The sequence below is a fragment of the Cucumis sativus genome, chromosome 3 (genome assembly GCF_000004075.3).
Source record: "Cucumis sativus cultivar 9930 chromosome 3, Cucumber_9930_V3, whole genome shotgun sequence".
Lineage (NCBI taxonomy): Eukaryota > Viridiplantae > Streptophyta > Magnoliopsida > Cucurbitales > Cucurbitaceae > Cucumis > Cucumis sativus.
The window spans coordinates 10580068-10605577 of record NC_026657.2 but is presented as its reverse complement, the minus strand read 5'-3'; the positions used below and the strand labels follow the sequence as shown (position 1 = coordinate 10605577).

Genomic DNA, 25510 nt, shown 5'->3' with positions numbered 1-25510 from the left:
TATTCAACTATATTTGTTGTTAAAAATAATTCTTTTAAAAGAAAATTATTATTATTAAACTTTAATTTGTGTCATTAAATTTGTAATAGACCATTAAGCATAGGGTTGTTATATGCTTTCTTAATTTTCGAAATCATTAATAGTTTTTGTTTCAAGAAGTCGACTAAAAAATTAATTTCTATACTTTTTAAAATAATCAAATCGTAAGAAAGTTACAGAAAAATAGACTTAATTTTTAAGAACAAAAGACACTGATAGCCTAAATTTATTTTAAAAAATTTGTGGTTTGATTAATTATTATAAATTTAATAATCCATATATCAAATTGTTATAAGTTTAAAAGTATAAAGATTGCATCATCGCAAACTAAGATTTAAAGACCAAAATATTGCTTTTTATCAAAGTTCAAAGATCAAAAGTTTTGTTTTCACTTGCTTGTCTACAATCACTTAATCTCTTCTAGTACAATTAAAACGAGTCATCGTTCCTCTGGTCCAACGTCAACAATTTGCTACAAACATTCAATCATTGAATAAGTTATGTCTTTGATTAAGAGGTTAAATTTTTTTAATTCATTGGTTGAATTTTAAAAACTATTTTTTGAAATAAAATTTATTTCAAGTGATTTATCTCACTTTTTTTTCTTCTTTATTTCAATATCATAGAATTCCAAGTTGGTAATGTCTAAACATTACCATATTTATAATAATTATTTTTTTTGTATTATTTAAAATGGTGAAATAGCTCTTTGTTTAATTTAAATACAATTTTAATAGTTTGATTTTTAATCTTTTTTTTTCTTTCTAAAACTATGTTAGACACTAATTCTATGACATTTCATTGAAGTTTCAAATTTTCCACATTGTTGACTCCATCTCCCTATTTATTGAAAAAAAAATGATTTGCTTTTAAAAATATAGTTTTGACTTTTGACCTTTAAAATTTTTATATAATTTATTACTAGGTTTAATTTTAAAAAATGACCGTTGCCTTTGTAATTTAATTAAATGATCCTACTTTATATTAATAATTAATTAAATTTTGACTCAATAACTAGCAAAATAATAACATCATCTATTCTTATTTTTTATTAATAAAAAAACCACATAATGGTAATTTGTAGATTATATTTTCAAGATAGTGAAGTAGAAACAAAATTACAATTAAAAAGACTCAAATGAGAGTGAAGGGTCAAAGGATTTGACCATATATTTTGTGTTTCAAAACTACTTTTGAAAAATAGTTTATGGATGACATATAAAATCAATACAGTGTATTTAAAAAGCACTTTTTAAAGGAAATAATTAATTAATTGTGTTTAAGAAGTAGGTGATCCATGAAAATGGACTTGGGAAAATAAGAAGAAAAAATAACTTATAGAATTAAATTGCTAATTATTAATATATATATATATATATTGTCCAACATGTTTTATTAAAATAATATTAGGAAAAAGTAAAGTTGTTTCCTTTGATAGTCCCAATCAACTTTTCAATTTTAAAGCTATTGTTATTTATTTTTTTATATTTGGATTATATTTCAAACCAAAAAAAAAAAAGAATTATTGAATTAAGATTGGAGATTTGAGATACTAATTATGAAGTTAATTAAAATGCTTAGACCAATTTAGAACTATGAGTAACTTTAGAGGCTAAAAATATAGCAAGGCCTAATTAAAGAAAATTTCAAATAGTATTTTATAAAAATCAAAGTTTGTTCGAATAAAAATGATAATTAAAGTTTTATTTAGATTTTTTAGAAGAGAATTTGTAAACCACCAAACTATTCAAAATATTGACAAATATAACAAAAATTTTGAATTTATCGTTCGATAGATTTGATTTTTTTTGCTATACTTTTAAATATTTTTTTGTTATATTTAAAAAAGTTCAAATAATTAACTTTGATGGACAAAGCATCTTGAAAATTTTAAGATTTTTTTTCATTAAAAAATAGATATTCTAAGTGTTGAATTTAGCCATTAATCAACAAATATTTGATTACTTATTTGAGATGAGATGACAACATCATCAATTCATCACCTTTTTTTTTTTCTTCTTTCTATTTTTCATTTTATAGGATAGCAACAACTTGCCAAATCATGATTAAATATTTTTAACTTAAGATTCCATAACACTGTGTTTATCTAAATATCTTGTTTAAACTTTGATCAACACATACTTTCCTTTTACCCCAAACAAAATGAAAAGTTTGTTTAATTTCAAGAAATTGTAGGTAAATAATTCGACCTAAAATACTTTCAAACTTTGTCGTTTACTTTTTCTTTTAAAAGTTTTAGTATTATCTTTGACCATGTATAAAAATTTGATAGAATTAAATCCTCAAGTATACACATTGGACAAAACTTGAGACTTGAAACAGAATGATAGTGATATGGAACAAAAGTCATGACTAAACACCATCACGGTGTTCACACCCATATCATTCTATGTCTCAATTTTCATCCATCGTCGTAACGAAATTCTACCTTCAAACATAGTTTTGAAATGTTTACGAAAGATAAAATATAATGTTTTAACTTTTAAAAGAACATAGAAGTAATTTTAAACAAAAAAGAAAAACTCATTTAAAGTATTTTTTTGTAATTTACGTTATCAAAAGAGAACAACATAACTACAACATGCAAGATTATTAGTACAATTAAAATTTGTCGATCATAAACTTTAGTTTGCTTCTCATCTACCTAAAAATATAACAAGTGAGGCTTGACGAACTTGTATTGTCTAAAGGGAACTAGAAAACTACTTTACCATTAGACCAGTTTTTTATGATATCTTACAAAACTAGCGCAGAGTTGAGAGTTCGAGCTCTGACTATGAATATGTCGACGTTCTCAAATAAAATGAATTAAAAATGAAAATATAAATGGAGTTTATAAAAATGGGGAAAAAGATAACACAAAGACTTGCTACCACATGCTTTTTTCTAGTAGGTAAGGATCAACCAGCTCCCACCACATAGACCACATTCATATTATATATTGCTTCTCAAAGTGGTAATCAACTTTTTATTTCCCTCCCAAATTCCTTCATTATCTTCTCAATTTCAAGATTATCCTAAAATTCAATCCCACACATTTTGATAATTATTGTGTTTTCTTCTTAAATCCTATAAATAATTTTTTTAAAAAAACTTAATACAACTTTTAATTTTGACTTTTTATAAGACGTTATGTCTTATTTCTATACGTGTATTAATACGATTATGTGAATATGTGATAAAACATTAACATAGATATAGTTCAACAATAATTGACATATCTTTAAAATTTGAGATTCAAATCTTGGTAGTCCGTTATTATTAAGCAATAAACTATGTTTAATAGAAATGGAAGGAGCATAATTTGACATTTACCTACAAATTTAAGAAAGTCATTAAGATTTGAGCCTAGAAAAATTTATAGTATCTTAGAAATACTTTTTTTTTTAAAAAATAGAGCCAAACAATTGAAAAGGAATTGACAAGTAGTTTTAAAAAATAGGTTAAAAGTTTTACTATTTTTGGTCCACATATCTCTAATTTCAAATATTTTATTTTAGTATTTTCTTTCTTTATGAAAATGTACTAAATAGTAATCATAATTTTCATGAATAAAATTATATAATGTGAATATGTTTTCTAAATTTATAGTGAAAATGTTAATGAATAATTATTATAAAAAAAATAAATCATTACAAGCAATAGATTAAAATTGGACATTTGAAAAATATATTGACTAAAATTGAAAACAAAAATTCAACTATAAAAGAAAAAACAATATTTCATTTCAACTTAAAAAGTACAAAAAAGAAAAAAAAAAGTGAATAAATAAGTTTGACTTTTTAGACGCCAAATGAGTCATTTGCAACTAACGAGTCTACACAATTTGACAATTAAAAAGTAATTAAGAAATAAGTAAAAGATTTTTATGGTAAAGTTATCAAGTTGTGTTGAATTTAGACCTTAAGATTTCAATTTCATCAAATTGAACTTTTGATTTAAATAACTAATGAAATAAAAACTCCGATTTTGGTTTAGAGAAGTTTTCCTTTTTAATGATATTTAGAACAATAGCTTTAGCATACAACAATCATTGCTACACATTTAAAATTCAAGATTACGATTGTGACATCTATCTAAATTTGAGGTTTAAATTGACTAGATTTAAGAGTAATAAGATTAAAAATGATACAAGTTGGATAAATGCAAAGGTTAAAATGGACTCTTTTTTCTCCCCAAAACTCTATTTTTATATGAATGTTATTTAAAGAAAAGTTGGGAACTTTATATTTGAGTTAAAGAAGATTAAATTTTGAAAAGCATTGTCATAATTTGACTTTAATATTGAAATAAAATGATTAAAAACATTGGGTCCATCTCAATTATGTCTGCCATTGGAATGACCCCACGAAGAGGCCCTCTGGTAGACAGGCTTATCTATCTAATAGGGGTTTTGCTTCAGGGATTGGATTCTAAAATTGTTTCCTGTTTCAAACACCTTTTGCGGTGTTTGGAACGTATGTTCCGTTCAAAAGTTTAGAAACCATATAGGTTAAAAGATATACTTTTTTTTCTTTCTACGTTTGAGTGGAAGATTGAATTTTTTACCTTTTTAAATAGTTATGTTGGAACGGAGGTCGTGTCAATGAATCAATATTACCAAGTTAAACGTATTTTAACTTACATATAGTGCATGACTTTGAAGTTTTGGATTATTACTTACGAAATTTTTATTGCAAGTATCTAAACATGGAATTGACTTCAAAAGTCATGCCTCTATTTTGTTAAATGAAATGGAAGTTAACTCTAGAATAGTTATTATATATTTTGATACATCCCTCGTAACTAAATATTTTATCAAACCTTATAAACGAAATTCTGACTTTCTCCTAACCATTTGAACCAAATTTATAGTTTAACCAAACTCCAAAAAAAAAAAAAAAAAGCATATTTGATATCATTTACAACACTATTTATGTAAATTAGAGTGAATAAAAATTAAATACATGACTTTATATATATATATATATGAAATTAGAAACAAAAAGTGACCCTAAACCGTTAAAAGCAAAGTTCCACTAAAAAGCGTTTTTACTCAGTGAAGCACTTTTATCTTTAAAAAAGGTAATGGGTAAAAACTTTTTAAAATATGAAATTTTCGTGTGGTTAATCATAAGTTGCCATCGAAGCACAAAGGGATACATTCGTTTAAGATAATGTTTATGTAATATAAAATCATAAATTCGGAATCTTTCATTGATGTGCTTAGAAATTCAATGCCTTTCTTTTTTTCTTCGAGAAATTGCAATAGTACTTATCCATTAATCAATACTTAAATAACTAACCACCACTGTTTAAAAAAAAATCATCAATATTCCAAAATTATTCGTAAAGTCACAAAAATCTATTTTTTAACTTTTATGCAATATATGCCCTTTTAAATAGGAACACTTTCATGAATAAAAAAAAAACTACAAAATAATAATAAAGTTTCATGGATCAATATTTCGTAATTTTTAAAACTGCAACTTTTAAATGTGCTTACTCATTCTATTATTTAGGCAATTTATAACGAAAATTTATATAATTTGTAAGACTAGCTGTAATTGACATTATCATTGTTGTCACTTACAATAACTAAAAGAAACAATAAATTCATAATTCTCATGTTGTCAAACTGTTACAATTTGAAAAAAAAAATGAACGAATCTCATACAATTTTCGAATATAATTAAAATGAGCGCCCTCCGTTCTTCCATTAGGCTACACAATTTAGCTACAAATTTGGAGCAAATCACAACTCAGCACAATTACAAAATAGGCAAACAACCACAAATGTAGCCGAATATGACCTAGTTTTTAGATTATTATTGATGATGTTTAAAAGATATTTTCATTGTAGATAAACATTACTTTATTAATAATAGTAGAGTGAAATAACCCATAAAAAGTTCGTTAAGAGAAACAAGAACAAAAACAAATAAATAAATATAGTCAGGTAACAAGTTTGTTAAATAAACTTTTTGACCAATCAACCATAAAACATTTTGACTAGTCAACCATAATAGATCTTCAAGAAGCATTTGGAACATAGAGTAAGATATTATAATCTATTGTTAGTATAGTACAAATTATAAAAGAGACGAGGATGAGAAATAGTGAAAGGGAGGAGTGAGAAATAGTAAAAGGAGGGAGAGAAATAGAAGAAATAAAAAAACATAATATAATAGTCTTAATCTTAAGATTATGATAATCCTCGAGACAAACAAGGAACGAAGTGAGCTATTTGTAGTTTGGCTCAGCCAGGCGAACTTTAATATTTAGGGTTGACATTAAAAATAAGAAACACGATGATTATTTTTTTATAAAGAAAACAAAACAAACACAGACATTTGGCCTTTGGAACCATGAAAAATGAATACTGAAATGTCAAAAGATTAGTAGAATCGATTATTCAGAAGGGCGGCGCCAGCAAGTTGGAGATATTTTCGTCCAAAAGGACAAATAGAACATTTAGAGCCATTTATTTTATAAAATTAAAATTGGGAACATTTAGTGCAATCTAATTTTTACGGAAGACTGAAATAACACAAATTCAGTTTTTTTTTTCTAGTTGACTTGCCTCTTGTAAATATTTTTCCAAACCGCCATACTTATGTAATTAATCACCATGTTTAAAAAAAAATGCTTTGGATCAAAATATCTTGGGTTCATATACTAGTTAGCTCATGTTGACAATTAATCACCAAATTATTCTTAATGATAATTTGCATAAGAAAATAATACAAACATCCTAGTCAAACAAACAAAGATGGTACACATTTATGTTAAGATAACTATTCATAATTTCAAAATAAATAATCGATGAGAAAACGTAACAACAAAAACAAGAACTCTATCACACATATTTTTACTTGGCCATTCTGATTATGTTGTTTAAAAAAATTTACGTGTTTCTTTTGGTAAGCTTTTCACTTTACTTGAAAAATTATAAACTAAATTTCAAAAAGAAAAAAAAGAAAAAAAGAGAGAAGTTTTTAAACAACTAACAAATAAAACTTAACTTGATTACCAAAAAGAGACGTATTAAACACATCTTAAATGTGGATGAACTATGGAAGCATACTACAAGTTTAGAGACCAATTAAATTAAAATTTAAAGTTACGAAATAAAAAACAAACTTAGAAGAATAAGTCTAAGTTTGAATATTATTTATTTGAACAACTATTAGAATTTAGTTATAGGTCCAAATCCTGACCTCGATTTACCCGGACGTAGCATTGAAGTCTTTACCAAATCAACTAGTAAATTATATATAAGACGGGCATTATTTGATTCACGGATTTCAAATTATGTAACCTAAAATTCAAAAGTCAAACCCTACACTTAAAAACAAAAACCACAACCACAAAATAACACTTTGACATTTTAAATTAAAACTCCCCACTCAAACAACCTCCCATTTTCCAAAACACAACGATTGCTTCAAAATCAAACCTTTCCTGAAATTGTAAGGCCTCTTTTTAGTTTTTGGAAATTAAACTAAAACTTGAGTTTGTTTCTTTCGTTATCTACTTCCTACTAAAGTCATGTCAATGTGACAATGTGTGAACACTTAAAATAAATGTCATTTTTAGAATTTGGCTAAGAATTGTAATAAAGATGACAACACGAAAATTTGTGAAAACAAGCACAATTTTTTAAGCTGCTTGTTTAGTAACTGTTTGGGCTTTTACTTCCGAATTTTAAAGATTAAACTGCTAAACATTACTACCACATGTTTCCCAGTTCTGTAACCCATTTTCTATCAACGTTTTAAAAAGCTAAGCGGAACTTAAATAAAATTAAATAGACATTTTAATTTATTTTTTTTTTTTAAAAAAAGTAGCTTTCGAAGTCCTAAATTAGACTAAAAATTTAACTATTTCACAAACGAATGTAAAAAAAAAAGTATGAAATTTAAAAAACAAGCATAAATTTTAAAAATTAAAAACTAAAAGCAAATGCCTCATCTTATAAGCAGTTGAAATTTTTGCTTTTAGTTGTAAAAAAATAAGCCTACAATCACCATTTTCCATCCCTAAATTTTTCTTGATATATTACAAACCTTTAACTCATGCTTTTAAATACCAAATCAAGGTCTGATTGTTTGAAAACAAAAATAAATAAATAAAATTCATTTTATTTTTGTCATTTAGATTAAAAGAAACCAGCTCTTTTACAGAGGAAACACCTAAATTATGGTATGAAATTTAAAATAAATTAAAATCAAAAGACCAACGAGACAAAGAATATCAAAAGAGATCTTAAATTTTATCCGATAACAGAAACAGAAACACAAACCTTTTGCAGCATTTGGCCAAGTAGACTGATAGTGCCGTAGCCAAGTAGCTTTCAAAATCATGCCCTGCAAGATGGGAAAGAGACGAGAAGGGAAATCACATCAAATTGAAGTTCACATGTTTGTAAAAACCAAATCAATAATGAATAACAAAAGACAAAAGTGGTAAGTGGTAACCAGTGATAGTAGATATTTCTTCTTCTTCTTCTGTTTTTTTTTTTTTTCCTCAGCATTGAAATATCAGCCATAAATGTTGGCCAGTAACGTACATATGATGACATTGGGGGCGGAAAGCCTGGGTTGCTGTCACCGCACAAACACTATTTCATGCCTAATTTTGCTGTTCAACGGTCATGAGTGTGCCTGCCTGGTTGCCTAGTGGCGAAAACCCTGCTCTTCAGATTTTCCACTTCATTTTGAATACAAGAGACTCGGCACTAAAGTTCCACCCACTCACTCCAAAAAGGTCATTCAAAATATCAGAAAATTTTAGAATCTTCAAACTGTCAATGATATAATAACCTTAAACAGTTGATGTTAGATAAATACTAAAATTAAAAGACTTTTATGTCCTCAACTAGAAGAACATTTTACTGGGTTTTCTGTCTCTGTTTTTTCTAATTAGGCATGTTATACTATTCATAGTCTGCTCCCTTCAATTTTTAAGAAAAATTTGTTTACATCAAGATCAACTCCAGCTCTAGGACAAGAAGTGTTTGGCCCACCAACTCTCTCTATTGAAGTTCACATGTTTATAAAAAAAAAAACTATCTTCCCTCTCTCTTTCTCCCTTCCTCTTTTATCTTCCCTCTCTCTTTCTCCCTTCCTCCAACTCCAACTAAACAACGTTGGATCCCAAATATGGATTTCCTAATTCCAGCATATTAACTTCTTACTTTAGAACTCAACTTAGAGCCTCAAAATAACCCCAAGAAATTAGTCCCAAAATAACCCCTTAAGAAATTAAATTATGAACGTAGAAAATTCATCCAAACCTAGAATCTAGCTTCCAAAGAAAAGGCACAAATAAATTGAGCACTGATTGAAAACCATTTGGTTTTTAGTTTTTGAAAATAAATCTAACAAAAACTCTTTCCACCATCAATTTTATTACTTTGTAATCTAAAAAATCAAGTCAGATTTTGGAAAATTAAAAAAAATTGTTTCTCCACTAAGATTTAAAAGTAGACTAAATTTTCAAAAACCAAAAACAAAATGATGGTGATTACCAACCAAGGGCCTTAAGATTTAATTCCATCATATTGGAATGAGGAAGAGTCTGGCACCAGATTTCTACCCGTCCAGAAAAGTACTATTTAGGGACTTGATATCTCCTGATGAAGCCCAACAAATACAGCAAGTTAAAGTGATGGTATGAAGGGCATATTTTCACCTTGCAGTGAAAAAGAAGACATTAAATACAAAGAGAGAATGAACAATTTTAAATGATTTTCATTGCCAATATCAAAATACAGAGTCTTGCTCCTGACCTCAAGTTTTAGGATTAATTACATGTACCACTGTGCCTACAAAAAAGTGCCACCAAGACTTTCTATACAACAGGAATATTTCCGCTTGGCTGTTGTCTAGTCTCCAGTGGTTTTCCTGAAAAATCATGAATAATATTAATAATAAGCATTTTCCACTCTGTAGTTGAATTAATATTAATGCACTATCATGAAGACATGGAAGATGGTGAATATATTGGATATTGAAAATTTGAAAGCTTAAAGAAAGAGACAATATAATAGTAAGATAATCCCAAGTACTCAAGGGTGTTGGATACCTACTTTTTTCACCAAGATCAAAGCCAGAACCATAATAATATCTTGAACTCCTCTACCCCTCTATTAACTTCCAAGAAACATGCTTCTACTTAGTACTTATTAACTTCACTCTCAATAGAATGTAAAGATTTCATCATATGGGAGCAATAACTTAATTCTTTTTAACAATTTCTTTTTCAATTTAAAAAGGGTCATCAAATGAGATGGTGAAAAACAAAACTAATTTCAGTTCACGGAGTAATAGAGACTTCCAAATTAAATCCATTGTGTTACAAGTTCCAGTCATAGATTTGCATGACACACGAGCTTTACACTTTTTGGTCTTATAAAGTTACTAACAGCATCACAACATTATCATAAACAAGGAAAACAATTAAAGGGGGAAATAAATTTGAAAACATCCGGCAGTACCTGAATTACCTTCAAAATAGTTAGGTCTAGCCTTCCAGGTAGATAGTCTTCTTTTGTGCCAGTTCAACTGGAGCAATCTGCGGCCATGCAACACTGCTGCCAATAACAAACTTATTTGAGGCACCACCAGCAGGCAGACATTTCCCAGATGAGAATACGGCCAGATTATGGTCAGATTTCCATGCAGAGGTTAATGACTGATTATCCATCTGTTTTACAAGGAAGAGCGATTGTTTTACATCAGTCATCCTGATCACAGATTGATGCAAGCTGATGCTCAGGTAAAACTAATCAATATGTGCGACAGAAAACCATACTAGATCAACATATTAATACTTGCAACAATGCCATTTAACAAGCATTAGAGATTAAATGTCCGTACAATACATAAGTCACTATCAAGTGAAATTTGTGGAGTAAGAGTTGTAACAGGCTGACTTTCTATAACCACAAGCCATATGATTTCATTCAGACTGAAGATAAATAATGTGAGACAAGCAGAAAATAAATCCATCCAACAGCTAAGAGGAAGAAACTATATTTCTAGCAGAATGGCATTGTCCAACATGTCTGATATACAATTTTAGGTTTCTCATTTTATTGTTACTTGTTCAATCTTTAAGACACGTGCAAGGTCGTATTTGAAGAAATGATAAAAAAATGTTCATCGAGACTAAAGATATTTATCTAGAAAACTAACATATAAATACATAAATTTCACTTGATAAAATTTAGTAAAGTAGTGGGAGAATATGTGAAGATGATGTTGAGATGCAACTTTCTTTTCACTTTTCGCTGACAATGCATGCATTATGTGGGACGATGACATTCTGTTGTTGAAAAATGTTCTGCCCATTAAGCAATATAAATTGCTTTACAATGGATAAGAACACAAATCTATCTTAGCTTCTTTAAAATATATAATTCAATACCTTTGAGTTCATTCATGTGCAAAAATGTGTATATGTCTATATAATGCCCCTTATCTGTGTCTATGCTTCCAAATCAAACAGAAAGAATGCCTTCAAATCAATATGTTAAACTACGCAAACATAACCACCATGGAAAAGGGGAGAAAGAAAGAAGGGGAAAAAAAAGAAAAAAAAGAACTGACTGTTGACTACGCAAGGAAGTTCATGTCTATACATACATAAATGTATGATTCAGAAGATCAAGAAACCATCACATAAAAGATATAAAGGGAACATTAGAGGTATATACCTTCTTTCCAATAACGTCACTTGTTTGTTCTTGAGACTCCTCCTCGGAAGTACTGTGAAATAGTTTTATATTTTCCGTAGTCATGTGCTGATCCATTATATTACAAATTTCCTTGCTAGAAGCAACGGCCTCCCAGTAAAGATAGCCAAGAGACGAGCGCAGACGATTGTTTCTTTGAGAGTAATATATTTTACTTGCAAGGGGAAACGGAACATCTGCTGGACAATATCAAAAAATTGTCATCAACCAGAAGAAAAGAGGACATGCAAGGACTTAAAGAGAAAAAACTGAAGGCATAGACAGCGATTTAAAACATCTCTTAAAGGATGCCATCAGAAAACTAAGAAATTTCTGTTCACAAAAAAAGCTGAGTTTCCGAAATCTATAGACCTTTATGTTCATCAGAAAATTTACAGAAGCTATTAAGACTCAAACTAAATTTGATTCAACTACCAGTTATGAGAGACACACGTGAGTATATATGTAGCTACTATTTCCAGTTAAAACGGATTTTTGCCTAAAAGGCAACTAATAAGCTGTGCAAGTTGCAAATGTATACTGCTCTCTCTAGCTAGATCTATCCTTTACTTTCATATTTCTGTTCTACCTACGTTCAAACATTTACAAACATTATGCGAAAGAAAAGGACAGACAAGGAGGGAAAACTGGCCTCAGGGGCATATTTTCTCACTTCTAATTTTTGTTTTAGCTGACGATGGTTCTAAATCAGATGCCAATAACAGCCCTTCACCAGTTATCCTACAAGAACATAAAAGGAACTGAATCATATACGTGATGACCGTTTCTCAACAAATAGCTGCAAATTATAACATCGGTCATTAATCTAGATGCTCAAACCTCAGAAAAACAATCCATGAAACTTCCACAAAAAAGCAAGGGTTTGCGTAGGAAAAATTCAGAACTGAAGCCATTTTAACAGTCCCTGCAGACCTCCCGACACTTTGACATTTTATCATTCTTCCCTCTATATCATGCCTAATTAAGGAACTTTTTGGTGATCTTCCTAGCCCTCTAGCTTGAGTTGCGTTTCTTACTTACCCTTATGGTAAATTTGTTTTAATAATGAAGTGTATAGACACAAAAACACTATGTTTGTAAGAATATAATAACAAAAAATCAATGTATGAATGTATTGGAAAACATGAACACCCTTAATAGACAATATACCTAATGGAAAATAAGGTTTGCCATAACAGATCAGAATAACCTAACATTAGAATAAAATTGCTAACAACCAAACGCAACGACTTGAAACAGAAAGTCAAAAAGAAAAGAATGTGAAAAATCTTTGTGAACCCCTCCTTAGCAAAACTAAGTACAGAATGTCCCACCAGCCAAAAATATAGAGATATAGATATATAATTAAGAATGAGAAGAAAAAATTAAAGGATACAAGCTCCTAGTTCCATAAAATGTGGGAAGAACAAGTTGCCAAACCAATCAAGTAAAAATTAACAAAATCTAGAAACCTGGGGGGGTGGGGGAGCATTGAAGAAAAAAATTTCCAAGCTAATAGGAAGTTTTATACACATAATAATTGATAGCAGATCATAAAACAATGAAATCCCATTTTTTAAGGGAAAAAGGGAAGAATGGTGTACAATTTGGACCGCTTTGTCGAAGGATGGATCAGACTAGCTGCATCTACACCAGAACAGGCTCCTGTATCATCATCCAGTATAGGCGCCACATTACAAGTTAAATTTCCTGGTGGAAAATAAATCATACGAAAAAACTTATATAAGCCTAAAGCCATTGTAATTGAAAGGTTGAGTAATCATTATATTACAATTTGCCTAGTATGTTGCTCACCGTGGAATGCCAATTAAATTTGATTTGAAGACTGGCTCACCTCTTAAATTAAATAACATTATTATCCAAAAAAAATCCGGCTTAAAATACAAAACCTTAAATCACTAGTATTGCAACATGCATTAATTTTAGCCAACAAAAGTTCAATAGAGGAAATGAGAGCCAGACACATCTCAATGTGAAATTCTGACTCCTGCTTCATATGGGAAATCAGAGCATATAATATTGCCACGTAAGGTTGTGTGGGTGTGTTGTATGAATAATACATGCATCATATATCCTAAATCATAAATTAGAAAAGAAAATACTAAAAAAAAGCAAAAACTATGGATAGAGGAGGATTTACTTTTTGTCAACTTGATCATTTCAAATTGGTTATTAATTGGCAATGCTGGTGCAGCAGAAAAGTCAACACACGTTGATTCAGCCCCTTCTTTCTCCACAACAGCTGATATATCTGGGACAGATTAAGAACTAAGGAAAACATAAACCTAATAATAAGATTAAACTGCACCAGGAAATCGTAAAAGGAAGAAAGAGGGAAGAGGTTTGTAAACCTCGTTTAATAAATTTTCTCAAATTAAACACAAACTCAAGTATTGGCCAAAAGAGAGGTGTATCTTCTAATTAGAAACAGGAAATAAAAGAGATATGGAAGGATACTAGCATCAGTAGATAGTAACTTTTTCTTCTCCTTCCTTGAGTGTTTTCTATGGCCCATCCCACCATCAAGGTCCATAATAGTTCCTTGTCTGAAACCTAGAGACCTACAAAGCTCTGGTAAAGTGGCATGAAGATAACTCAGGAAAGCATCGTGTCCAACCTACTACATATTAAACTTTACGATCGGGATCTTGACAATAATTTTCAAGTTCTGTTGGTCCACCCCCAAGTGTAAAGTTAAACTAACAAAATCTGGTACAAAACCTTTCAACCATAATATAAGGTAAAATTTAGAGGGTAAAAATTAATTATAAACGGGCAAAAACAAATCAAAAGGCACAAGGAAGGTTTGGATTGGGATTTTGATATTACCAAAAGATTTGGATCGGAGTACAAAATGACCACAACAAAATCTTAATAATATTCTTTATAACACAACAGAAATTTGTTGCAACCCAAACAAGTATAGATGGAATCCTTATAACGTTCAAAATCAAATAATTCTTTAAAAGGGAACAGAAAAAAACACTATGAACATAACATCTAATCATAACAATAAGTTGAGTATAGCAGAATACAAGCATGGACATTAATCTTGAGCTGCGTGTTGATGTCAATATTTGGCACAGATACACTAAGATGTAAAATAGAGCAGTGCAAGACCACACCAGACAACAAAAGTGAAGAAACTTCCCATGATTTGATTGCAGAGAAGCAAAAACAGTTAGTTCCCCACCCACAAAAAATAACAATAAAAATATTAATATAAAAATAACAAACCTGAATGAATGATATATTGGCTGGCCTTTACTGGCTTCTTACAAATATTGCAGCAAACCTGCATTATCAAATGAAAGGAGAGAAGGTAAATGCAAATGTAAAAAATTGTCGATTATTGTACAGTGGATATACATTATCCAAAAAAGTAAAATGAGTTGCAAAGTAATAAAACGATATCTGAAAAGGTCCATCTTTACTTCATCGTACATCTTATAGAAATGACGAGACATTAGATAGACAAACTACTAATATCACCAAACCTTACCAAGTTCAGTGGATCAACCATAGGCTTCAAACCAAAAACGTGCATATCTGAACAAATATATATATATACAGTCAACAAGCTGCTTCAGAAATCCAAAATGACGACTAACAAAAACATCAATACTCATCCATATCCCAGAGTACCACCAAAATTATAGATTCAACGATCAAAGAAATGTTTATTTATAACTAAAACATAAAACATTTGACACTTCACCATGCAATAGTTAAAATAGGATTAGGTACACACCTTCTTCATCAATTAAATTTGCTTCATCTGCATCACGAAGTTCTCTGCAGATAAATTCAGAAGCAAATTTCTGATGACCAACTTCCTCTGTCCAAAAGTAAAAAGAACATTAATTATGAGTTATGACTCTGAATGATTGATGACAAGTAATTAATACGATAACATTATTCCTACAACGATCAATCCAACCAATAATGACTTCTGACAACCAGCAAAACATTAACACTACAATTGGGCATTAAGAAAATGAAAAAAAAAATGCAGAACTTACCTCTAGATTTACCTGCAATAGTTCGAGAGAAACTCCCAGCAGCCAGAAGCCTTGTCATCACAGCCATTCTCCCATTTCCAACAGAGAATACCATTGAGACTAAACAAATGTATTATGTACGGGAAGGAAGAGGTTCTAGTTCTACACCGCTGAAACCAAAAACATCTTCGTGATCATTCTTTAAAAAAAATTTAAAGAATTAAAAGTGAGACGAACGCACCTACATTGCTAATTTGCCACAAACAACGAATTATACTCGAAATATAGAGCTAAAATACTAGAGTAAATATATAAACAAACAAAAAAAACGGCAGTGCTCAGCCGGACAAAACATCAACTAATTAATCGAAGTATCTAGCTACAGAACTCATTCTATACCAGAAATCAGATGATGACTCGTTAAACTGTTCATAATACGAACAATCAGTCGACATGCAACACAAGCAACATACACAATACGACAAAACAAATGAGAAAACAGCAAGAAATCATACCAGAAATAGCAATATAATCAGAAGAACGGAATACTAACCACAATCATCCAGGCGGATGAAACCGGTGAGAAGGCGGAGAAATTGGAATGAAGTGGGGAAACGAATTTAGAGAAATTAGAGAGAAATGCGGGAGAAATGGGGAAATGGCATGAAGAAGATGAGAAAAACAGAGAAAGTGGGAAAGAGGAAACCCTATGGAGGAAGCAATACAGAGAGAGAGAGAGAGCGGGAATTTTTTTTCTTCTTCTTCTTCTTTTTTTTCTTCTCTCTCTCGTCTCTCTTTTGTCTATCTGATCTCTCTCCTTTTGGTTTTCTTATCTGAAAATATTTGAACCGGAAGAGAGTGTTTTCTGTGTCGCCGCGCAAAGAGAAGAAAATGTGAGGTGGCACTGACAACTGCCAAATCAGTTCGCCATTTCATTCTTTTCTAATCAAAAATAAAATAAAACAATATTGAGTTTTAAAAATAAATAATTTTACTATTTAAACTTCATATAACATCATTCAACAACAAAATTCATTATAATTTCTATACAAACTATAAATATTTACAAATTATAAAAAATAGTAAATTTGATAAAATATTTCCACTGTATAGCAAAATTTTAGATTATATTTATAACTGATAAATTTCTATCATCCATATATTTAAAATTTTGCTACCGTATCTAAATATTTTAAATTATTTTATTACGTGAAATATTCTTTTTATTTTATAATTTCTCATAGATATTGTTTATCAAAAACTATCTAATTCTAGTACTTTGAATAACAAGAATGAAAATGAAGGAATTCACTTCATTGAAGATAAAAAATATATAATATGAGGACCATGCTAAATTTAAGAGTCTAGTCCTCATTGTACTTTGTTCTTTGTAAACTATATGATATAGAGATATAAATGAATGTCATTCTCATTCGTTTATTTGGTGGTTTCGTCATCTTTTTCTTTTCAATTAGAGTATAAAATCAAAATTCACTCTTGTATTTCTAAAATTAGTTTAGCTTAAAAGTAATTTTTTAATGATCTCATACATGTCTTTTGAATCGTTGAAAATCATACAAAATTAATTGAGCGTAGTTGACACAAGCATGCAACAACGGTCAGTGAATATACAATTTATATATTTTGAGCAAAATAATGATTCCAAATTGAAGAGTGGTAATGAAAAGGTAAACGAAACTTGTTAACCACTGATGGAGGCGATTAGTTAACTCGTATATATTTGATGCTCGTTTTTAATATGATGTTAAATGGATTATCATTAATATGAGTACAACATATTGCAAACACGAAAACCAAAAAGTTTGTTCAAACTTTATGTATGAGATTACTAATACCTTGATCTATAAATCTATGTTTAATATTGAAAAAGTGAAAGGAAAGTTTTATAACTATTTTGGCTTCATTTTGATCCTTAAGGTTTTAGTTTTTGAAAACAAACTTTATGAGAATACTACATATACTTACGGGTGTATTTGTTTTATTGAAACTTATCCAAAATATAGATTACAAATGAATAAAAGTAGAATTAGTTTGATAATAATTCAGAAATCTCTAAAAATTTAAGCAGTTGTTTAAAACAAGGTAAAACTCATAGTAAACAAAATAAAAGGTGGAGAATTGAATGTGAACCAGACTCGTTTTTGCAATAATATCTACATTATATTGAGCATTTAAATTATATTAAAGTTAACACCACATTACTATTTCACATGTGAATCTTTTATTAATGTGTGTGTGTGATGCAATTAAATGCTACATATGATGAATAGGACTTCACTTGAGAGCCATGAATGATGAACCAATGTTGAGGCCCATCTCCATCATGTAATCAAAACAATGGAAATATTTTGGGGAAGGAGTTTGAATTAGATGGTTGGTTCCATTTGGCAACGATTTTATCTTTTTTTTTTTTTTTTTTTTTTTGCTATTTCTCTCACTTGTATTAAATTGATATCAATTATATTTTAGATTTGAATGGACTTGGCAGATACACGAAAAATTAATTGATATTGTTATTAAGAAAATTGCAATTAATGATCATTTTATGAATAATAGTTAAGGATATAGTAGCTTTTTAAAAAAATTGCAAATGTAACAAAATTATTATTGATAGACTTCGTATGGTTTATCAGCGATAGACCAATATTTGTAACATGGTCTATCGGTGATAGACTTATATCATTGATAAAATTTGACAAATGTTGCTATATTTGCAAATTTTTTAAAATATTGTTATATACTTAATTATCTTGAATCTAATTGTTAAATTTGCAATTATCCATTGTTATTATATCTCATCAAATCCATAAAACAATAAGTAAGCAACAAAATATCACTCGTTTCTTTCAATTATTTGTTTATGGAAGTTTCAAGAAATGTCAATCGAGACATTTTATTGATATTCTTGTAAAACCAAATCTTTAATATTGTTTTTTATATTGACATTTTAAACCTCAATCAAACTATATTTGGTAATGTAAGTTAATAATTTAACGAGATAACTTCAAACTAATTATCTTTTGTTTTTAAGACAAAAGTTCTTTTAGATAATTATAAAATTAAGTTATATGCTATTTGGATTCAGATAAATACAATTTTGTCAAAAGTTTTAATAGATAACAAAAACTATTAAATCATAAATTTCACAAGTTTAATTATATCGTTGTGAAAAACAAATTTTATTTGAATTTAATTTATGTCACCATGATCACAACTCGACTAACATGAAATTTCACTCTCATTTTTGTAAGAGAAAACCACGTGTAATTTTTTTACCTTCCACAAATATTTCAAAACTATGTTTGAAATAAGATGTCTAGAAGTCAGAATTTATCGCAGATGTGATAGTTTTGGATCATATTCTTCATTGAAAGTGATTGTCACGTTTTTCTAATCTCGATTTACACTTTACAAGCAGTTTTGATGAAAATCAAAGGTAATTGAGTAGCTTTCAAAAGAATTATGAAATTGTTGTTTTTTATTATTATTAAGTTTAGCCAATTAAATACGATCAAATTGAAATATTTTGGAAGGGAAAAAAACGTAAACTAACGTGGTTTCTCTCCGTCACTTCCAAAGAAGTTGGGGAAGTAGTGAGCTGAAAGAACGCAAGAAACGCAAATTTGAAACCACTTTGGAATATGTGCATTTATTGGATTAAAGAAAACATTATTGGCTTCAAATTCACAAACCTAATTCATAAATGTTGTGTTATCTCAGTTTGGTCCTTAAATTTTATATTTGTAAATTTAATTTTTGAACCATGGAATCTTTTATCGGTAAACTAGACATAAAACTAAAAAGTATGCGATATTAAAGTTAGACTTACACACAAAATTAAAAATCTAGCCAACTTATATGTAACCAATCTAATTTCAATAATGATAACCCAACCAAAATAGTCTCATCCATTATTAATTTTTTAATTACAAGATTAGTCTCCACAATTAAACTTAATGTTCATTTACTCACATACCGTACATTTATGTTTATGTCTATTTAGTTTATAAACTATAAAAAGTAGTCAAATCTTTAAATTTTCAACTTTTATCCAATATTATATATAAATCACGGATTAATGTACATTTTTCAAAATTTCAGACTCACCAGTGCACAAAATTGAAAATCTAAAGTCTTATTAGTAATAATGTTAATTGTGTGTATATATATGTATATAATAGATCCATTAATTTTATTTTAAATTTTCAAATATGTACAAATCTATTATTAGACATAATTAAAAGTTTGAATAATCAAAACTTTTTTACCTAGTGCAATTTAGGAATGTTTTCAATATTTAATACTTTAAAATCAGTTATAAATTCAAACACATTTCTTTCCCTATTACTCTCATTTGATCGACATTCAAACTTTATAGACATGAAAAAATTATAAATAATAGAGAAAAATCAAGCTTTTAACTTATATGTACCTAAAAGTAGCTCAAGTATTTAGATATTTGAACACCTAGGAATAACTTGTAGGCTTAAATCCTTGTAGTATTCGATTATATAATGACAAGAATGTTATATGTATTATATAGATAAGAAAAAGCTTTACATATAATCATAAAAAAGCGCAGATCAAGTCAATATACAACAAGAACAATTGGACTACACAGAAAGACTATTGGATTCTCCTCTCTATGACTCTATCTCTCATCAAAGACAACAGCCCAGTCCAGAATCTTAAAAAGAAAATATTTCCAACCATACCTGATGGAGCCCCTATTGGTTTGTTTTGCTTCTAATAGGGGTGGATGAAATATCCAACAAGAAGACTAATACAAGCAACCATCAAAACATACATTAAAGGGAAGCCTACTTGGATACTTCTTTGGCCACTTTTTCTCAATGTCTCCTGCATCAAGAAATCAGTAACATGTCTCTCAAAATTCTAAAATTAGGGTGCCTCGGTACTGTAATGATTAAACATATCACGAATAACTATGTATAGTGACTAGTGAAGACTCTATTTGATAGGTTCCTCATTCCAAAAGAAGGCGAGAATCGAAAGGGAGGTAAGCCAGAATCAACTTTTTGAAACTTTGATTCATGCCTCTTTGAGTTTATACAAATTTTAAAGATAGTGAAGTGGCGTCTTCTCAAGATTCAAGACTTTCATATTAATGGTACTGGATGAATGTGGAGTTTGATGTGAGTTGAATGACTAAAATCTATGTACTAGGAAAAAAAAAGGGACTAACCAAATCACGCTTGAGCATTTCCCTTTCTTGAGTTGTTACCGTCCTTTCCTTTTTCAGCCTCATTATGGTAGCTTCAGCCTGCACGTGTTCATAAATGCTTCATTAGTACCTGATACATTAGTTATATCTAGCAACAACTAACAAACAAGAAAGCTGTACTGGAACTTGGAAGTATGGAGCGTCATAACTTCTTGCTCTTAATGTATATGCACTACTAATGAGGGCATTTACGACTTTAAATAGTTCTTTTTTGCTTCTACCACCAAACAAAAATTTGAAAGGATAAAATACAAATCTGTTTTCAAACGACCTACCAAACAACTCATTAAATATCATCAGTATTTTCATAAACCGAGAACTCATCACAATAGCATAAGCAAATAAACATTGCAACACCTCAACATTAAAAGAGCCACCTAGGAATGAACCGGAGGCAAAAAATTTACTCACGGGCAATGAACTTATCCAATCAATTAACTTTAACTAGCCAATTGCTAAAAGTTGGTTTTTTTTTTTTTTTGTAGAAAAGAGAAACATATAGTCCACAGAGAGTGCATGATAATCTAACTTCTAGACAAAAAATCTACCTCTAGTAGTTCGGCATCCATGAGAGCTAGCTTTGATTTCAGCTCTTGAAAGTCTTTCGTTAAGTTTAATTCTGGTAGATCCTTCGATAGTTTTGATTCCTCAATTCCCTCAGCTGGCATGGTTTCAATATTCTCAACTGATTCGGCCACCTCACTTCGTCTTGTTGGAACATTTTCAGCTGCTCCATTCTCATCTGCATCTTTACAAGTATCGATCTTCTCAACTCCCTCAGCCACCTAGTACATCATATAGTTCAAACACACAAGGAAAAAAGTCATTTGTATTTTGAAAGAAGAGAGATTATCGATAAACCACATGGAAACAAAAGTGTCTCATTACCGCAGGAATTTTAAACCTTATTTTTCATGTGGATATTAAGAACACAAACTCGAGGATTCAAAACATGCAAGAATGGTAAACGGACATATACCTCTACAGGGAAATCCCTTTACAATTGAAAACTAGAGAGAGACTGACAAGAATGTGAGTGTGTGTGTGTCAATTGGCAAAGACAATGCTGACAAGAACATAATACAAGCACATATGATATGGCAGAGTTGCTCGAATGGCAGACCTTATAAGGTGGAGATAACGATACTGGTGTATCAACTGGTCTAAGTTCATCTATGTGTTTCCGGGTATCAAGTCCATTAGAGTCTTCTGCAACCTAGAATATATCAATTTACAATCAAGAGATAAATTCAGGAGAAGAAAAAAACAACCACAATCCAATGGTGTTTTTCCATCAGAAGAAAAGGTACCTAATACTTATTTTAATAATAATAAACAGCCAATATGCTTCAGTTTAAAACCACGTTACATAAATACATATAATAATATCCTCAAAATATGAAACTAGAGCCCCTCTCTAATCAGAATGAAGTAGGTGAAGACTAGCGGGAGAGAGAACTAAAGAATAGACTCTTAACAGAAGTACAGCGAACACACATGAAAGGTGCATAGTTTGTCTTACCTTACTAGGTGGAGGTATGTTCTCAACTCCTGTTTGCATTCTATCTCTTGGCATGGAAGTTTCATGGTTTGAATCTAGTTTCAATTCACCGTTAATTGGTAACAAAACGGGAGTAGGTGTTGCACTTGCTAGAAAGACCTTCAGCTTCTTCTCTTCAATATGCTTGCCACTATCTTTCGCGAACTGCCTTGCATAACAAAAATCTTAGAAAAAGGCCTGTAAAGCATGCAACAACCTCAAATTCTCACCACATCAGATGTTATGTCCTCTTCAGATGTTCCAGGGGAGATGACTGTGCCTTGAACCAGGAACTTGTCTTTGCATTGCATATCAGGTGGAGCTGTACGCTGAGCTAGCATGGTGACTGAATAGATCCAAGAGTGACAGAGTTGAAATCAGAGAATAGATATACAAGAAAGAAAGAAATAATTATTGGAAAACAAAAAATCAGAAGCTTTTGAAGTTGCATTGCATCTCATATCATCCTTGATTGGCAGTTTCTTGAAAAGAAAGCAGTAGATAACTCATATGATATCTAACAACAAAATTCATGTTAGCACCACCAACATTTTAAAAGAATGACAAGCAGAGAAACCTGTGAAGTCACACGTATTCTTGGGCTTAATAATGCCAGTATTGGGTCGCACACAGTACTTCTTGGGAGATGTAGTTTTTACCTGTGAACAAAGTTTGTATGTTAAACACAGCAGCTAAACAAGACTTTAAGATTCTGGGGGGAAAAACATCTAATTGAAAAGGTATAGTATTGGCAGGAAAAAAGTTATGTGCGATCCATGTCGAATACTTCACCTTGAAAGCAATATGTTGCTCAGACTTATTGATAAGTTGTATCAAGCATGAACTTTGCTTCTTCAACTCAACTGGAGAAAGAAAGCGTGCAAAAATTGTTAAAAAAATAAAAATGCAGGAAATGAGTACATAGAAGGTAGACTAGAAGAAAACATTCTCTTATCTTTTTTCCTTTGCAGAACATACGTTCAGATACAAACAGGTAGACATTGGGATCCTTTAAAATCTAAAAGGTTTGGTAAGTAGCAAGTAATTACTTGTAGAACATTTTAACTACGCTGGTCATGAAACAAACTTCCACTAGCTAACACCCAGTTTGATCCCCATTTGAATTTTAGTTTTAGGGTTTTTGAAAATTATGTTTATAAACACTACTTTCACCTATAGGTTCCTAACACAACTAAACAAATGTTTTCAAAATTCAAGCCAAGTTTTGAATAGTACAAAAGTAGCATTTTGAATTTGGTCAAGAATTTAAATGTTTCCTAAAAAAGAAGAAAATCATTGTTAGAAATGGTGAGAAAACAAGCACAATTTTCAAAAACCAAATAATTATCAAACAGGATCTAAATAATTTGAAAGCTTTGGTTGGCTTACTTCTTATTGTAAGCTATAACTCAGCCTAAACCAGGCCTAACAATTTTTTACGTAGTGATTTAAGCATCACGTTCATTAAAACAATTCGAGACAGTGCAACTCAAATTCTGCAGCGGTATCACTGCCATCTTGCCTGATAATATGTAATTGCATGTACATCATACATTGGAACAAAAAGTAAAAGATAAAAAACTTCTCTCTTATACTTACAAGTGAACTTAAGTTCAGCTGGTTGAATTTCGAAAAGCTCCATGGTCATGAGTCTAACCGCTGAACTAACGATGAACTTCTAAAAATCCGTAGCAGAACAATTTTAGTCATCAGCACCAAGGTAAGTCGTTGAAGTGAAGCAAGAAGTGGAAATTTCATAAAATAACGAAAAAATGACACAGTAACAAACTCCGTGGCAGAGTATGTTGGTAACAAAAGAAGAACAATGAACACTCCTATGCAATTAAGTAAAACAATCAGATCAGACAGACAGACAGACAAACAAAGCTCTTATGCTAACCGAGAGTGCAGAGAAACTCGTAATCTAGCATGAAACCAAAAGACCCACGAGTTAATCCGTGTACCAACTACCAAATAAACAAACCCGCAAGTTAAAATAATCGAAAAACAGTCTTCATGACATACAACCATCATCACCAATCTCAAAGAACACACCAACCATAGCCAATTTCTAAACAAAACTCGCTAAACAAGTGAAGAAAAGAAAAACACACACCAGATTGAAAGTGGAAAGAAAAAAAAAACAGAAGGATCTAAGAAAACACCAAGAGTCCGATCAAAAACAGCACAATAAATAGATTAAGCAAATGGGGTAAAGGTACAATACCGACCCAGTTGAAGCGCTTACACGATTGAATTAACTTGAGCGAGCGAACAGAAGAGAGTGAAAATGGGTGGGTGACTGATGAGTTTGTTGAAGCGATCTGAGCTGAGAATTGGAAGAGGAAAATCAGTGAGAAGGGAAGAAGTGAAAGCAAAGAAAAATGGAGTAAAATCTTTTGGGTTCGCAAAATGGTAACGATGGCTACGCGGGTCTCTCTCTGAAGTATCTTTTCCCCGCTCTCATGGTCGGCTTAATCTCAGCCGTTAAATTTTTGAAAAAGATTAGCTCGGCTCGGCTTGGGTTCCACTCCCCTTTAACTGATCTAAATTATATTGCCCTAAATTATAAAAAAATGTTAATGGTGGTTTGTATAAAAACAAAAAACAAAAACACTTATTTAGGGCTTCTTAAAAAATAATTTAAAAATACAAACTATTTACCCTTTAAATTAAAAAAACAACCAAAACTAATTAGATTTTATTTTGTGAAAATAAATAGTTTATCTATTTTACCAATTTTTACTAATTCTCCTCTAAATTTTAGAAAAATTCAAAGTGTTCTTAATTTTTTAAAAATTATTAAAAAATAGTTAGTTTTTTTTATTATTTATTTTACTCTTATGGTTAGTTTATTATATAAACCAATAAAGCTTTGTTAAAAAATGCATCTAAACTGTGGA

The 25510-nt window shown here is 30.1% G+C and overlaps 2 protein-coding genes and 1 long non-coding RNA gene across 14 annotated transcripts; all 3 read right to left on the bottom strand.

Moving 5' to 3' along the window:
• Window positions 1-5582: 5582 nt before the first annotated feature.
• LOC116402832 lies at window positions 5583-9564 on the bottom strand. Its single transcript, XR_004215485.1, has 2 exons — window positions 8520-9564; window positions 5583-8408 (listed from the first exon to the last, which is right to left on the bottom strand). It is a non-coding gene; the product is annotated as an uncharacterized LOC116402832 (long non-coding RNA).
• A 192-nt stretch (window positions 9565-9756) lies between these two features.
• Window positions 9757-16696, bottom strand: LOC101217479. Of its 9 annotated transcripts, none has more exons than XM_031883223.1 (12): window positions 16355-16696; window positions 15823-15971; window positions 15552-15638; window positions 15303-15349; window positions 15038-15095; window positions 14258-14371; window positions 13941-14057; window positions 13384-13444; window positions 12453-12520; window positions 11762-11979; window positions 10541-10749; window positions 9757-9947 (listed from the first exon to the last, which is right to left on the bottom strand). In XM_031883223.1, the coding sequence occupies exons 2-11, from the start codon at window positions 15914-15916 to the stop codon at window positions 10567-10569; spliced, it is 1047 nt and encodes a 348-aa protein (XP_031739083.1). In that variant the 5' UTR covers window positions 15917-15971; window positions 16355-16696; the 3' UTR covers window positions 9757-9947; window positions 10541-10566. The 9 variants fall into 9 exon arrangements, with proteins under 9 accessions (XP_031739083.1, XP_011651031.1, XP_011651025.1 ...); XM_011652729.2 differs by having other exon boundaries at window positions 13384-13489; window positions 15835-15971; window positions 16355-16695; XM_011652723.2 differs by having other exon boundaries at window positions 13384-13489; window positions 16355-16693.
• A 3604-nt stretch (window positions 16697-20300) lies between these two features.
• LOC101217249 (vesicle-associated protein 2-2) lies at window positions 20301-25034 on the bottom strand. 4 transcript variants are annotated; one of them, XM_011652722.2, is made up of 10 exons: window positions 24835-25034; window positions 24207-24285; window positions 23400-23470; window positions 23185-23266; window positions 22838-22953; window positions 22590-22772; window positions 22191-22283; window positions 21616-21852; window positions 21029-21106; window positions 20301-20682 (listed from the first exon to the last, which is right to left on the bottom strand). In XM_011652722.2, the coding sequence occupies exons 2-10, from the start codon at window positions 24253-24255 to the stop codon at window positions 20569-20571; spliced, it is 1023 nt and encodes a 340-aa protein (XP_011651024.1). In that variant the 5' UTR covers window positions 24256-24285; window positions 24835-25034; the 3' UTR covers window positions 20301-20568. The 4 variants fall into 4 exon arrangements, with proteins under 4 accessions (XP_011651024.1, XP_004134182.1, XP_031739299.1 ...); XM_004134134.3 differs by having other exon boundaries at window positions 24839-25034; XM_031883439.1 differs by having other exon boundaries at window positions 24207-24282; window positions 24839-25034.
• Window positions 25035-25510: the final 476 nt, after the last annotated feature.

What these genes read in the sequence shown, in the direction of transcription:
- LOC101217479 (XM_011652723.2), bottom strand. Translation starts at nt 15,916, where the DNA reads ATGGTATTCTCTGTTGGAAATGGGAGAATGGCTGTGATGACAAGGCTT. An exon ending in TGGTTGATCCACTGAACTTG is followed by an intron (nt 15,096 to 15,302) that starts GTAAGGTTTGGT and finishes TTGATAATGCAG; the next exon opens with GTTTGCTGCAATATTTGTAA. An exon ending in TCGACAAAGCGGTCCAAATT is followed by an intron (nt 12,521 to 13,383) that starts GTACACCATTCT and finishes ATGTTCTTGTAG; the next exon opens with GATAACTGGTGAAGGGCTGT.
- LOC101217249 (XM_011652722.2), bottom strand. Translation starts at nt 24,255, where the DNA reads ATGACCATGGAGCTTTTCGAAATTCAACCAGCTGAACTTAAGTTCACT. An exon ending in AGCTGAACTTAAGTTCACTT is followed by an intron (nt 23,471 to 24,206) that starts GTAAGTATAAGA and finishes TTCTTTCTCCAG; the next exon opens with TTGAGTTGAAGAAGCAAAGT. An exon ending in TGGATGCCGAACTACTAGAG is followed by an intron (nt 21,107 to 21,615) that starts GTAGATTTTTTG and finishes GAACACGTGCAG; the next exon opens with GCTGAAGCTACCATAATGAG.